General features: G+C 41.7%; 1 protein-coding gene across 12 annotated transcripts in view; it reads left to right on the forward strand.

The window, feature by feature from the left end:
* Ttn (titin) overlaps positions 1-12,480 on the forward strand; it is a 274,946-nt gene that overhangs the window by 242,833 nt on the left and 19,633 nt on the right. For all 12 annotated transcript variants that reach the window (XM_023719078.1, XM_023719080.1, XM_023719081.1 and 9 more), the window contains 16 exons: positions 10-597; positions 689-991; positions 1,110-1,406; positions 2,993-3,280; positions 3,391-3,690; positions 3,935-4,237; positions 4,335-4,640; positions 4,751-6,517; positions 6,827-7,120; positions 8,003-8,290; positions 8,404-8,703; positions 8,792-10,858; positions 10,955-11,257; positions 11,349-11,654; positions 11,750-12,040; positions 12,155-12,451. In XM_023719078.1, coding sequence (XP_023574846.1) covers positions 10-597; positions 689-991; positions 1,110-1,406; positions 2,993-3,280; positions 3,391-3,690; positions 3,935-4,237; positions 4,335-4,640; positions 4,751-6,517; positions 6,827-7,120; positions 8,003-8,290; positions 8,404-8,703; positions 8,792-10,858; positions 10,955-11,257; positions 11,349-11,654; positions 11,750-12,040; positions 12,155-12,451 — 8,298 coding nt within the window. The remainder of the gene's footprint in view (positions 1-9; positions 598-688; positions 992-1,109; positions 1,407-2,992; positions 3,281-3,390; positions 3,691-3,934; positions 4,238-4,334; positions 4,641-4,750; positions 6,518-6,826; positions 7,121-8,002; positions 8,291-8,403; positions 8,704-8,791; positions 10,859-10,954; positions 11,258-11,348; positions 11,655-11,749; positions 12,041-12,154; positions 12,452-12,480) is intronic.

Below are 12,480 nucleotides of genomic sequence, written 5' to 3' on the forward strand. Positions count from 1 at the left end.
AATTTTCAGAACCACCTGAAATTGATATGAAGAATTTCCCAAGTCACACTGTATATGTTAAAGCTGGTTCAAACCTGAAAGTTGACATTCCAATTTCTGGAAAACCATTACCTAAAGTGACCTTATCAAGAGATGGTGTTCCCCTCAAGGCAACCATGAGATTTAATACTGATGTTACTGCCGAGAACCTGACAATTAATCTCAAAGAAAGTGTTACAGCTGATTCTGGAAGATACGAGATCACTGCTGCCAATTCCAGTGGAACAACCAAAGCTTTCATTGACATCATTGTGCTGGACAGGCCTGGTCCTCCCAGTGGCCCTGTTGTTATTAGTGACATAACTGAAGAAAGTGTGATTCTCAAATGGGAGCCCCCTAAGTATGATGGTGGAAGTCAAGTAACAAATTACATTGTACTCAAGAGAGAAACAACTACTGCAGTGTGGACTGAGGTATCTGCAACAGTCGCCAGAACAATGATTAAAGTCATGAAGCTGACCACAGGAGAGGAATACCAATTTCGCATCAAGGCAGAGAACCGCTTTGGTATCAGTGATCACATAGATTCAGCTTGTGTGGTTGTTAAACTACCATACAGTAAGTTGCCAAACTTTTCAAAGATCCCAGGTTTTCATTTGCCATATGTGCTCAACGTCTTTATTAACCTATGGGATTTTCTCTTTTGTAGCAACGCCTGGGCCACCGTCAACACCATGGATCACTAATGTCACTCGTGAAAGCATCACTGTAAGCTGGCATGAGCCAGTATCCAATGGAGGCAGTGCTGTCACAGGCTATCACTTGGAAATGAAAGACAGAAACAGTATTTTATGGCAGAAAGCCAACAAAATGCTCATCCGCACAACTCACTTTAAAGTCACAACAATCAGCGCTGGGCTTATTTATGAATTCAGGGTGTATGCAGAAAATGCTGCTGGGGTTGGAAAACCCAGCCACGCTTCTGAACCAGTCTTGGCGATCGATGCTTGCGGTATGTGATGAAGAGAACATTCCTGCCAACTAAAAAATGTAAATCTCATTTCTGCAAAGCAATCTACATTGATGTAAGAGCCATTAATCAGCTCTCTCTCTCTCTCTCATTACTACAGAACCCCCAAGAAATGTTCGTATTACTGACATTTCTAAGAACTCTGTCAACCTTTCATGGCAACAACCAGCTTTCGATGGAGGAAGCAAGATTACAGGATACATTGTTGAGAGACGTGACCTTCCAGATGGCAGATGGACCAAAGCCAGCTTCACTAATGTTATTGAGACCCAGTTCACTGTGTCCGGCTTGACTCAGAATTCCCAGTATGAATTCCGCGTCTTTGCTAGGAATGCTGTGGGCTCCATCAGCAATCCCTCTGAGGTTGTAGGCCCTATTACCTGCATCGATTCTTACGGTAAGCAGTGTTAGCACTTTGCATCCCCACATTTTTTAATTCAACATTTTCCCCTTACTTTAATAACTTTTACTCTGCTTTAGTGAGGTTTTTGAAAGAAAGTATAAACTAACTGGCACACTTAGGAAAATTCCTTAAACTCCTCATATATCTTCACTATAAAAAAAATTCTACAGAGATGTGGGCGATAGGCTATCCAAAGGCCCTTCAAGTCCCATGATTCTTTGTATGAGATGGCACTTTGATTCTATTTTAAATTATCAGCCATTACATTAAATCCATAGGTGCATCCCATGGAAAATGCTTCTAAAATAAGTAAAAATAAAACCTGAACAGATTTTGAAGATAGCATTAGCAGCAGCTAAGATTTACTGTCTAATTATCATGGATACTCTGCCTTGGTTCTAACAGCCCTAATTTAGCCCATTTTACAGAAACTCAGGCTTAAAGCACTAGTTTAACTTCCCCAAGATCAAGCAGCCACTTAGTGATGGAGTGAGGCTCTCTAAAGTCCTTTCCATCACTATCAAGTCACAATACATACACTTGATATCCTGGGAAATAAGTGGAATGTTTTAAAAATTAAAATGTCATGAAAGTCACTCCAAAATACTTTATTAAAAAGTTATCCATTATTTAAACTTTATTTAAAAGCTATCCATTATTTATTTATTTTTATGTATTTGGTACAGGGTCTCACTATGCAGCTTGGACTCATAGTGATCCTCATGTTTTCAGCCTCCCCAGCACTGGGATTACAGTTGTGCGCCACCATGCCCAGTCTTGGTGGCTGGCTCTGTACACCCAGTGGTGGGGCAGGCGCAACGTATGGTGCCGGAGATGGAATCCTGGTCCCTGTGCTTGCCTAAGCAGGCACTTAGTCTGCTGAAGTACCTTTCTGGCCCAAAGTTCTCAATTATAAAAAGAAATGAGCCACTACAGTGTCCGGCAAAGGTATCCACTGCTACCCTCAAGTGAAGATTTCCAGTGCTGATCTTTATCAGTATGGTTTTGTAGACACTACGCATTCATGAGACTGAAGAAAATCTAATTTAGTCCAATAATACTTTTGAAAAGCCCAGCAATAAATCCACGTAGTGAATAAATAGCTCTGTAAGTAGAGGACTCAAGCTTCAAAAGTGTACCCTGAACTGACCACACTAGGAACTAGGAAGGGAAATAAAAAGCAATAGAGAAACTAAAGTGAAAGAAAGCATTTAACACTGCCTGCGCCTAAATAATGTACTCACCACTGTATCCCACTTCACCACTGAAATAAATTATCTAAGAGACTTTAAAATACATTGAGAAGGCAGTGAAGTGCCTGTGGAATTAATGCAGTGTCAGTGAACAACAGAGCTTGTTTACAGCCTTTCCTCCCCATCTGAGATAGAAGAGTGATTCATAAAATTTAATAGGTTAAAGTAATAGATGAGAACTAGAACACGATAAACTATGTACACATAAATGCATACACATATGCAATATGCATATACATAAGGTGGTAAGCATCCATGACCTTTTGGTTGAGCTGTTTTCATCCTCATACTATTGTATATATTCCTCATCTGGGTTTTCTCTTGCAGGTGGACCTGTCATTGATTTGCCTCTAGAATATACAGAAGTTGTCAAATACAGAGCAGGTACATCAGTGAAGCTCAGAGCTGGCATTTCTGGAAAACCTGAGCCAACAATTGAGTGGTATAAAGATGACAAAGAATTACAAACCAATGCATTAGTGTGTGTTGAAAACACCAGTGATCTGGCATCTATTCTCATCAAAGATGCCAACCGCCTTAACAGTGGCAGCTACGAATTAAAACTAAGGAATGCGATGGGCTCGGCCTCAGCCACCATCAGAGTACAGATCCTTGGTAGGTGTTTAGTACAAGCCAATATCATATTTGCTTGCATAAAGCTTAGCAATTTTGAATTAGTAGCTTTTATAAAATACTAACATGCTGTTTTGTTCCTTCATTAACAGATAAACCAGGCCCTCCTGGTGGCCCAATTGAATTTAGGACTGTGACCGCTGAAAAGATAACCCTCCTCTGGAAGCCTCCAACTGATGATGGTGGTGCAAAAATCACTCACTACATTGTAGAAAAGCGTGAGACAAGCCGTGTTGTGTGGTCTATGGTGGCTGAAAATTTGGAAGAGTGTATCATTACAACCTCCAAAATCATCAAAGGAAATGAATACATCTTCCGGGTCCGAGCTGTGAACAAATACGGAATTGGCGAGTCCCTGGAATCAGAGCCAGTTGTAGCCAAGAATGCATTTGGTGAGATATAATTTAATTAAGAAATTGAAATAAAAATCAAAATTTAAAAATAAATCTAAACTATTTTTCTAGGCTGTGAATATGTTTTCTTAAAACATTTTTCTTTTATGTCATATTTTGTCCCATGACTGTCCTTTTCACAAAGTAGAAAATATAATAAAACTATTCTTTACATACAGAGATCAAAAGGTAGAATTTATAATAGTCATCATTTAAATTTATCTGCCATTTCTTTTCTAAACAGTTACACCTGGCCCACCAAGTGTACCAGAAGTGACAAAGAGTACCAAGAATTCAATGACCGTTGTCTGGAGCAGGCCAGTTGCAGATGGCGGTAGTGAAATTAGTGGCTATTTCCTTGAAAAACGAGACAAGAAGAGTCTAGGATGGTTTAAAGTACAAAAGGAGACCATCCGTGACACTAGACAGAAGGTGACAGGACTCACAGAGCACAGCGACTATCAATACCGAGTCTGTGCTGTAAACGCTGCTGGAATGGGTCCATTTTCCGAACCGTCTGACTTTTACAAAGCTGCTGATCCTATTGGTAAGTGGTCATGCATGCAGCATCTTCTCCTGTCTTTATGTGGGACCAAGTTGCACGTGATCGTGCGCATTTACTGTATTGTGCATGGCCATTCCAGATCCTCCAGGCCCACCTGCCAAGATAAGAATTGCAGATTCCACCAAGTCGTCCATCACTCTTGGCTGGAGTAAACCTGTCTATGATGGGGGCAGTGCTATTACTGGATACATTGTTGAGATGAGACAAGGAGAGGAAGAGGATTGGACCACGGTCTCTACCAGAGGCGAGGTCAGAACTACAGAGTACGTGGTATCAAACCTACAACCTGGAGTCAATTACTACTTCCAGGTATCTGCAGTCAACTGTGCTGGACAAGGAGAACCTATAAAAATGACTGAACCTGTACAAGCTAAAGATATTCTTGGTATGTACAAATTGGGGTGACTCTGCTTTTCTTTTTTGTTAGAGTACTTCCAGGAAAAAGACTTTTTTTGCTTTTAATATTCACTGTACATGTCCATTTTATGTCTACAGAGGAACCAGAGATTGACCTAGATGTGGCTCTCAGATCATCTATTATAGCTAAGGCTGGTGAAGATGTACAAGTCTTGATTCCCTTCAAAGGCAGACCTCCACCTACCGTCACCTGGAGGAAAGATGAGAAGAATCTTGGCAGTGATGCTCGATACAGCATTCAAAACACAGATTCATCTTCTTTACTCACTATTCCCCAAGTTACTCGTAATGATACAGGCAAATATATTCTGACAATAGAAAATGGAGTTGGCCAACCCAAGTCTTCCACTGTGAGTGTAAAGGTGCTTGATACCCCAGCCGCCTGCCAGAAACTCCAGGTTAAACATGTTTCTCGAGGCACAGTCACGTTGTTCTGGGATCCTCCTCTCATCGATGGAGGCTCCCCCGTAATTAACTACGTCATTGAGAAGAGAGATGCCACGAAGAGAACGTGGTCTGCTGTGTCACACAAATGTTCTAGCACATCCTTTAAGGTCACAGATTTGTCAGAGAAAACTCCATTCTTCTTCAGAGTTCTTGCAGAAAATGAAATGGGAGTCGGAGAACCCTGTGAAACTACAGAGCCAGTAAAAGCTGCTGAGGTACCAGCTCCTATTCGTGATCTCTCAATGAAGGATTCCACAAAGACGTCGATTATCCTGACCTGGACCAAGCCTGACTTTGATGGTGGGAGTGTCATCTCAGAATATGTTGTAGAAAGGAAAGGCAAGGGCGAGCAAACGTGGTCACATGCTGGCATAAGTAAATCGTGTGAAATCGAGATTAGTCAGTTGAAAGAGCTGTCAGTCCTGGAATTCCAAGTGTTCGCTAAAAATGAGAAAGGACGGAGTGATGGTGTCACTATTGGACCACTTACAGTGAAAGAACTTGTAATTACGCCTGAAGTTGACCTATCAGAAATCCCTGGTGCACAAATCTCAGTGAGAATTGGGCATAACGTACACCTTGAATTACCTTACAAAGGAAAGCCCAAACCATCTATCAGTTGGCTGAAAGATGGTTTGCCATTAAAAGAAAGTGAAAATGTTCGCTTCAGTAAAACTGAAAACAAGATCACCTTGAATATTAAGAATGTCAAGAAAGAACATGGAGGAAAATACACTGTTATTCTGGATAATGCAGTCTGCAGAAATTCATTCCCCATTACAATCATCACCCTCGGCCCGCCATCAAAGCCCAAAGGACCCATTCGGTTTGATGAAATCAAGGCTGACAGTGCCATTATGTCCTGGGATATACCAGATGATGATGGGGGAGGAGAAATTACTTGCTACAGCATTGAGAAGCGGGAAGCTTCACAAACTAATTGGAAGATGGTATGTTCAAGTGTTGCTAGGACGACTTTCAAGGTTCCTAATCTAGTCAAAGATGCTGAATACCAATTTAGAGTTAGGGCAGAAAACAGATATGGAGTCAGTGAACCACTTGTCTCCAATCTTATTGTGGCAAAACACCAGTTCAGGATTCCTGGTCCCCCAGGAAAGCCAGTCATATACAATGTGACTTCCGATGGTATGTCCCTAACTTGGGATGCACCAGTTTATGATGGTGGCTCAGAAGTTACTGGATTCCACGTTGAAAAGAAAGAAAGAAATAGCATCCTCTGGCAAAGAGTTAACACATCACCAATATCTGGAAGAGAATATAGAGCAACTGGATTAATAGAAGGACTGGATTACCAATTCCGAGTATATGCTGAAAACTCTGCTGGTCTAAGCTCACCCAGTGACCCAAGCAAATTTACTTTAGCTGTCTCACCAGTGGGTAAGTGACTATTACTCCAATATATTTAATTCAGCAAGCAACTGTGTTAGCAACAAATCATTCTTTTCTTCCATGTATCACCTTTCTTTCTATCATTTTATCACTAGACAGTTGATTATATAAAGCAGTAGAAAGGATTTTAAGTAAGTCTAATGAAACAGCTTAAAACTCATTAGCACTACAAAATAGAAAGTTGAAATTATTGAGTAAAATGTGTTTGGGGATTTACTCATGCTGTTTTTCTTCCATCAGTGATTAAGAGCTGGTTCTAGATATAATGATACAGTTAACATCCTTATGACTTTTCAGACCCACCTGGCACTCCTGACTACATTGATGTCACCAGGGAAACCATCACACTTAAGTGGAACCCACCACTGCGTGATGGAGGCAGTAAGATTGTGGCCTACAGCATTGAGAAACGGCAAGGGAGTGATCGCTGGGTGCGATGCAACTTTACTGATGTCAGTGAATGTCAGTACACAGTTACAGGACTTAGTCCTGGGGATCGATATGAGTTCAGAATCATTGCAAGAAACGCTGTTGGAACTATAAGCCCACCCTCTCAGTCTTCTGGAATTATTATGACAAGAGATGAAAATGGTAAGTGAGTCTAACACACTGTGCTCCTACCACCCACTACATCATTGATTTCCATGTGATTGACAATGATTGAATTAAAAAAGAAATACCTTGGGTCTCTGGTATGCAAAGGGGGCACAGAAATATCATTACTCAAGGTTGCTATGTGGATGAATTCAGACTTTTTATCTTTCAGATAAAGAAAAGAAAAAGCATAATTAGCATCAATTGTTTTTACTATGTTCATTATTTTACTCCCTTCCCACATTAAGTGCAAAGATGGGTTTTTAACTTTGTAATTTTAGCTATTTATAACAAATAAAAAGGATCCCTAGAATAGCCATCCATCTATACTAGAGCTATCAAACTACAATACTTATCCAACAATACAGTCATTACTTGGTTTGCATGCAGCTGATGGTTTCTTACAGATACTTGTTTGAGTAAGCAGCACTATTAGAAAGTAAATGATGTGGGCTGGTGAGATGGCTCAGTAGTCTAAAGCACCTACTTAGAACAAGCTTAGCAAAGCACAAGGGACCGCGGTTCAATCCCCAGCACCACATGCCAGCCAGACCCGCCCCCTGGTGGGCTGAGCTGGCCACACACACACACACACACACACACACACAAATAAATTAATTAATTAATTAATTAAATTTTAAAAAAATTTTAAAAAAAAGTAAATGATCCTTAAATATTTCAGTATCTTTTCTCACAAACGGCAATTCAAAATTATTAATATGTCTGATACAACAAAGGGAAAAGGTTATAATAGACAAATATTTAATCCCATAGTTAAATTCTTAATTACCAACCCTTTCAAAAGTCTTTGGTGACACAAAAGTCATCAGCTTCCATATTAAGTCAAGCTAACACACAGTATTTCCATCTCTCTTACAGTTCCACCAACAGTAGAGTTTGGCCCTGAGTACTTTGACGGCATCACTATTAAGTCTGGAGAGAGCCTTAGAATTAAAGCTTTGGTACAAGGACGCCCAGTACCTCGAGTAACTTGGTTCAAAGATGGAGTTGAGATTGAAAAGAGGATGAATATGGAAATAACCGAAGTTCTCGGATCTACCAGCCTCTTTGTCAGAGATGCTACTCGAGACCATAGTGGCATGTATACAGTGGAAGCCAAAAATGTATCTGGCTCGACCAAAGCAGATATTAAAGTGAAAGTACAAGGTACTTTTAAAGAACTTCTCAGTATTCTAATTAATGGGATTTGGATTAGTGACATGTCTTATATTTTAATGGACAAAAAAGCAGAAACTAACTATGGATACTTTTTCTTATAGATACACCAGGAAAAGTAGTTGGGCCAATACGATTCACCAATATTACTGGAGAGAAGGTGACCTTGTGGTGGGATGCGCCACTTAATGATGGCTGTGCTCCTGTCACCCACTACATCATTGAAAAGCGGGAAACAAGCAGACTTGCTTGGGCATTAATTGAAGATAAGTGTGAAGCCCAGAGTTACACTGCTATTAAACTAATAACTGGCAATGAATACCAATTCCGTGTTTCTGCAGTTAACAAGTTTGGTGTTGGGAGACCCCTTGACTCTGACCCAGTGGTTGCTCAAATACAGTACAGTAAGTTTCCATTTTTATAGATGGTACTATGGCATAAGATTAACTTTCCAATCAAATGGATCTAACTGGCTTTGTTTGTTTGTTATAGCGGTTCCTGATGCCCCTGGTACCCCAGAGCCTAGCAATGTGACAGGCAATAGTATTACCCTGACATGGGCAAGGCCAGATTCAGATGGTGGCAATGAGATCCAACATTACATCCTTGAAAGGAGAGAGAAGAAAAGCACAAGATGGGTAAAAGTGATCAGCAAACGACCAATTTCTGAAACAAGATTCAAAGTCACTGGTCTGATAGAAGGCAATGAGTACGAATTCCATGTCATGGCTGAAAATGCAGCAGGCGTAGGACCTGCAAGTGGCATCTCAAGACTAATTAAATGCAGAGAGCCTGTGAATCCACCAAGTGCTCCCACGGTGGTTAAAGTGACAGACACCTCAAAGACAACTGTTAGCTTAGAATGGTCCAGGCCAGTCTTCGATGGCGGACTGGAAATAATTGGGTACATCATAGAAATGTGCAAAGCTGACCTCGGAGACTGGCACAAGGTGAATACGGAGGCATGTGTGAAAACCAGATACACAGTCACTGATTTACAAGCAGGTGAAGAATATAAATTCCGGGTTAGTGCTATCAACAGTGCTGGAAAAGGAGACAGCTGTGAAGTGACTGGTACCATTAAAGCAGTTGACCGACTAACAGCTCCCGAATTAGACATTGATGCAAGCTTCAAACAGACTCACATTGTTAGAGCTGGTGCCAGTATTCGCCTTTTTATTGCCTTCCGGGGTAGACCGACTCCTACAGCTGTGTGGAGCAAACCAGACTCTAACCTTAGTATTCGGGCTGATATCCACACAACAGACTCCTTCAGCACCCTTACTGTAGAAAACTGCAACCGAAATGATGCAGGGAAATACACCCTCACTGTGGAAAACAACAGTGGCAGCAAGTCAGTTACATTCTCTGTGAAGGTATTAGACTCTCCAGGACCTCCTGGTCCGATTACCTTCAAAGATGTGACCCGGGGCTCTGCTACACTGATGTGGGATGCACCTCGACTTGATGGTGGGGCCCGAATCCATCACTATGTGGTAGAGAAACGAGAAGCAAGTCGCCGTAGCTGGCAAGTTGTCAGTGAAAAATGTACTCGTCAGATCTTCAAGGTTAGTGACCTAGCAGAAGGCGTTCCATACTATTTCCGTGTTTCTGCAGAAAATGAGTATGGTATTGGGGAACCATATGAAATGCCAGAACCAGTTGTAGCCACAGAACAGCCTGCTCCACCTAGAAGACTTGATATTGTTGACACTAGCAAATCCTCTGCAGTCTTAGCATGGCTTAAACCTGAACACGATGGAGGCAGCCGGATTACCGAGTACCTCCTTGAAATGAGACAAAAGGGATCTGACTTCTGGGTTGAAGCTGGTCACACCAAGCAGCTAACTTTCACAGTAGAACGTCTTGTGGAGAACACCGAATATGAATTCCGTGTGAAGGCTAAGAACGATGCTGGCTATAGTGAACCCAGAGAAGCCTTCTCATCTGTCATCATCAAAGAGCCTCAAATTGAGCCAACTGCTGACCTCACTGGAATTACCAACCAGCTCATCACTTGCAAAGCAGGAAGCCCGTTCACCATTGATGTGCCAATCAGTGGTCGTCCAGCCCCCAAAGTAACATGGAAACTGGAAGAAATGAGACTTAAGGAGACTGATCGAGTGAGTATTGTAACAACAAAAGATAGGACCACCCTCTCTGTAAAGGACAGCATGAGAGGTGACTCTGGAAGATACTTCTTAACCCTGGAAAACACAGCTGGTGTTAAAACATTTACTGTCACTGTTGTGGTCATTGGACGACCAGGTCCTGTAACTGGCCCCATTGAGGTCTCATCTGTCTCAGCTGAATCATGTGTCCTGTCATGGGCTGAACCTAAAGACGATGGCGGTACCGAAATCACCAATTACATAGTGGAAAAGCGTGAGTCAGGTACCACAGCTTGGCAGCTCATCAATTCCAGTGTCAAGCGCACTCAGATTAAAGTCACTCACCTCACCAAATACAAGGAGTACTCTTTCCGTGTCAGTTCAGAAAACCGATTTGGTGTGAGCAAGCCAGTAGAATCTGCGCCAATTGTTGCTGAGCATCCATTTGGTAAGCAAAATAAAAAATCAGACTTCAAAGGCTGTATTACATTTGTACTGAATTGTATAAAATTTATTCATATCTGATGCCTTTGTTTATATTTAGTCCCACCAAGTGCTCCCACCAGACCTGAGGTCTACCACGTGTCTGCCAATGCCATGTCTATTCGTTGGGAAGAACCCTACCATGATGGTGGCAGTAAAATCATTGGCTACTGGGTTGAGAAGAAAGAACGCAACACCATTCTTTGGGTGAAGGAAAACAAAGTACCATGTTTAGAGTGCAACTACAAGGTATCTGGTTTGGTTGAAGGACTGGAATACCAGTTTAGAACCTATGCACTCAATGCTGCAGGTGTTAGTAAAGCCAGTGAAGCTTCAAGACCTATAATGGCTCAAAATCCAGTTGGTATGTATTGAAATTTAAAAGTGTATTTGCTTTTACTATTCTTGGTGTTTGCAGTACTCAGGGTTGTATTTTTTAACTTTATCACTTCCAGACGCTCCAGGCAGACCAGAAGTGACAGATGTCACAAGATCAACAGTATCACTGATTTGGTCTGCTCCAGTGTATGACGGAGGCAGCAAGGTTGTGGGCTACATCATAGAGCGTAAGCCAGTCAGTGAGGTTGGAGATGGCCGCTGGCTAAAGTGCAACTACACCATCGTATCAGACAACTTTTTCACTGTCACTGCTCTAAGTGAGGGAGACACTTATGAATTCCGCGTTTTGGCCAAGAATGCAGCAGGTGTAATTAGCAAAGGATCAGAATCCACGGGCCCTGTCACATGCCATGATGAATACGGTACAAAAATACCTACGTTCTCCATTTAAGTTGTTACAATTCTCATGAAAACTAAGTGTCAGATATTCATTCACATTTATTTTGATTATCGACAGCTCCACCCAAAGCCGAACTGGATGCCAGATTACAAGGTGATCTGGTTACCATTAGAGCAGGTTCAGATCTTGTTCTTGATGCTGCAGTTGGTGGCAAGCCTGAACCCAAAATTATCTGGACCAAAGGAGACAAAGAACTCGATCTCTGTGAAAAAGTCTCTCTGCAGTACACTGGCAAACGAGCAACTGCTGTGATCAAGTTCTGTGACAGAAGTGACAGTGGAAAATACACATTAACAGTGAAGAATGCCAGTGGTACCAAGGCTGTGTCTGTCATGGTTAAAGTGCTTGGTAAGCATGTCAACTGTTCTTGCATTTTTATATCACTTTCTTTTCTCATATAGCATTTTCAGTATGAGCAGAAAGAATGACCTTCATCATGGTTTGTTCCTATGCCTGTTTCAGACTCCCCTGGTCCATGTGGAAAACTCACCGTCAGCAGAGTAACAGAGGAGAAGTGTACTTTAGCCTGGAGCCTTCCTCAGGAAGATGGAGGAGCAGATATATCTCACTACATTGTAGAAAGACGAGAGACTAGCAGGCTCAACTGGGTGATTGTTGAAGGCGAATGCCCAACCCTATCCTATGTAGTTACCAGACTCATCAAGAACAATGAATATACATTCAGAGTGAGGGCAGTAAACAAATATGGCCCTGGTGTGCCTATTGAATCGCAGGCAATTGTAGCCCGAAACTCATTCAGTGAGTACCAGCATTTTTCTCAACAATTT

Source organism: Octodon degus, unplaced genomic scaffold, assembly GCF_000260255.1.
Source record: "Octodon degus isolate 3935 unplaced genomic scaffold, OctDeg1.0 scaffold00065, whole genome shotgun sequence".
NCBI lineage: Eukaryota > Metazoa > Chordata > Mammalia > Rodentia > Octodontidae > Octodon > Octodon degus.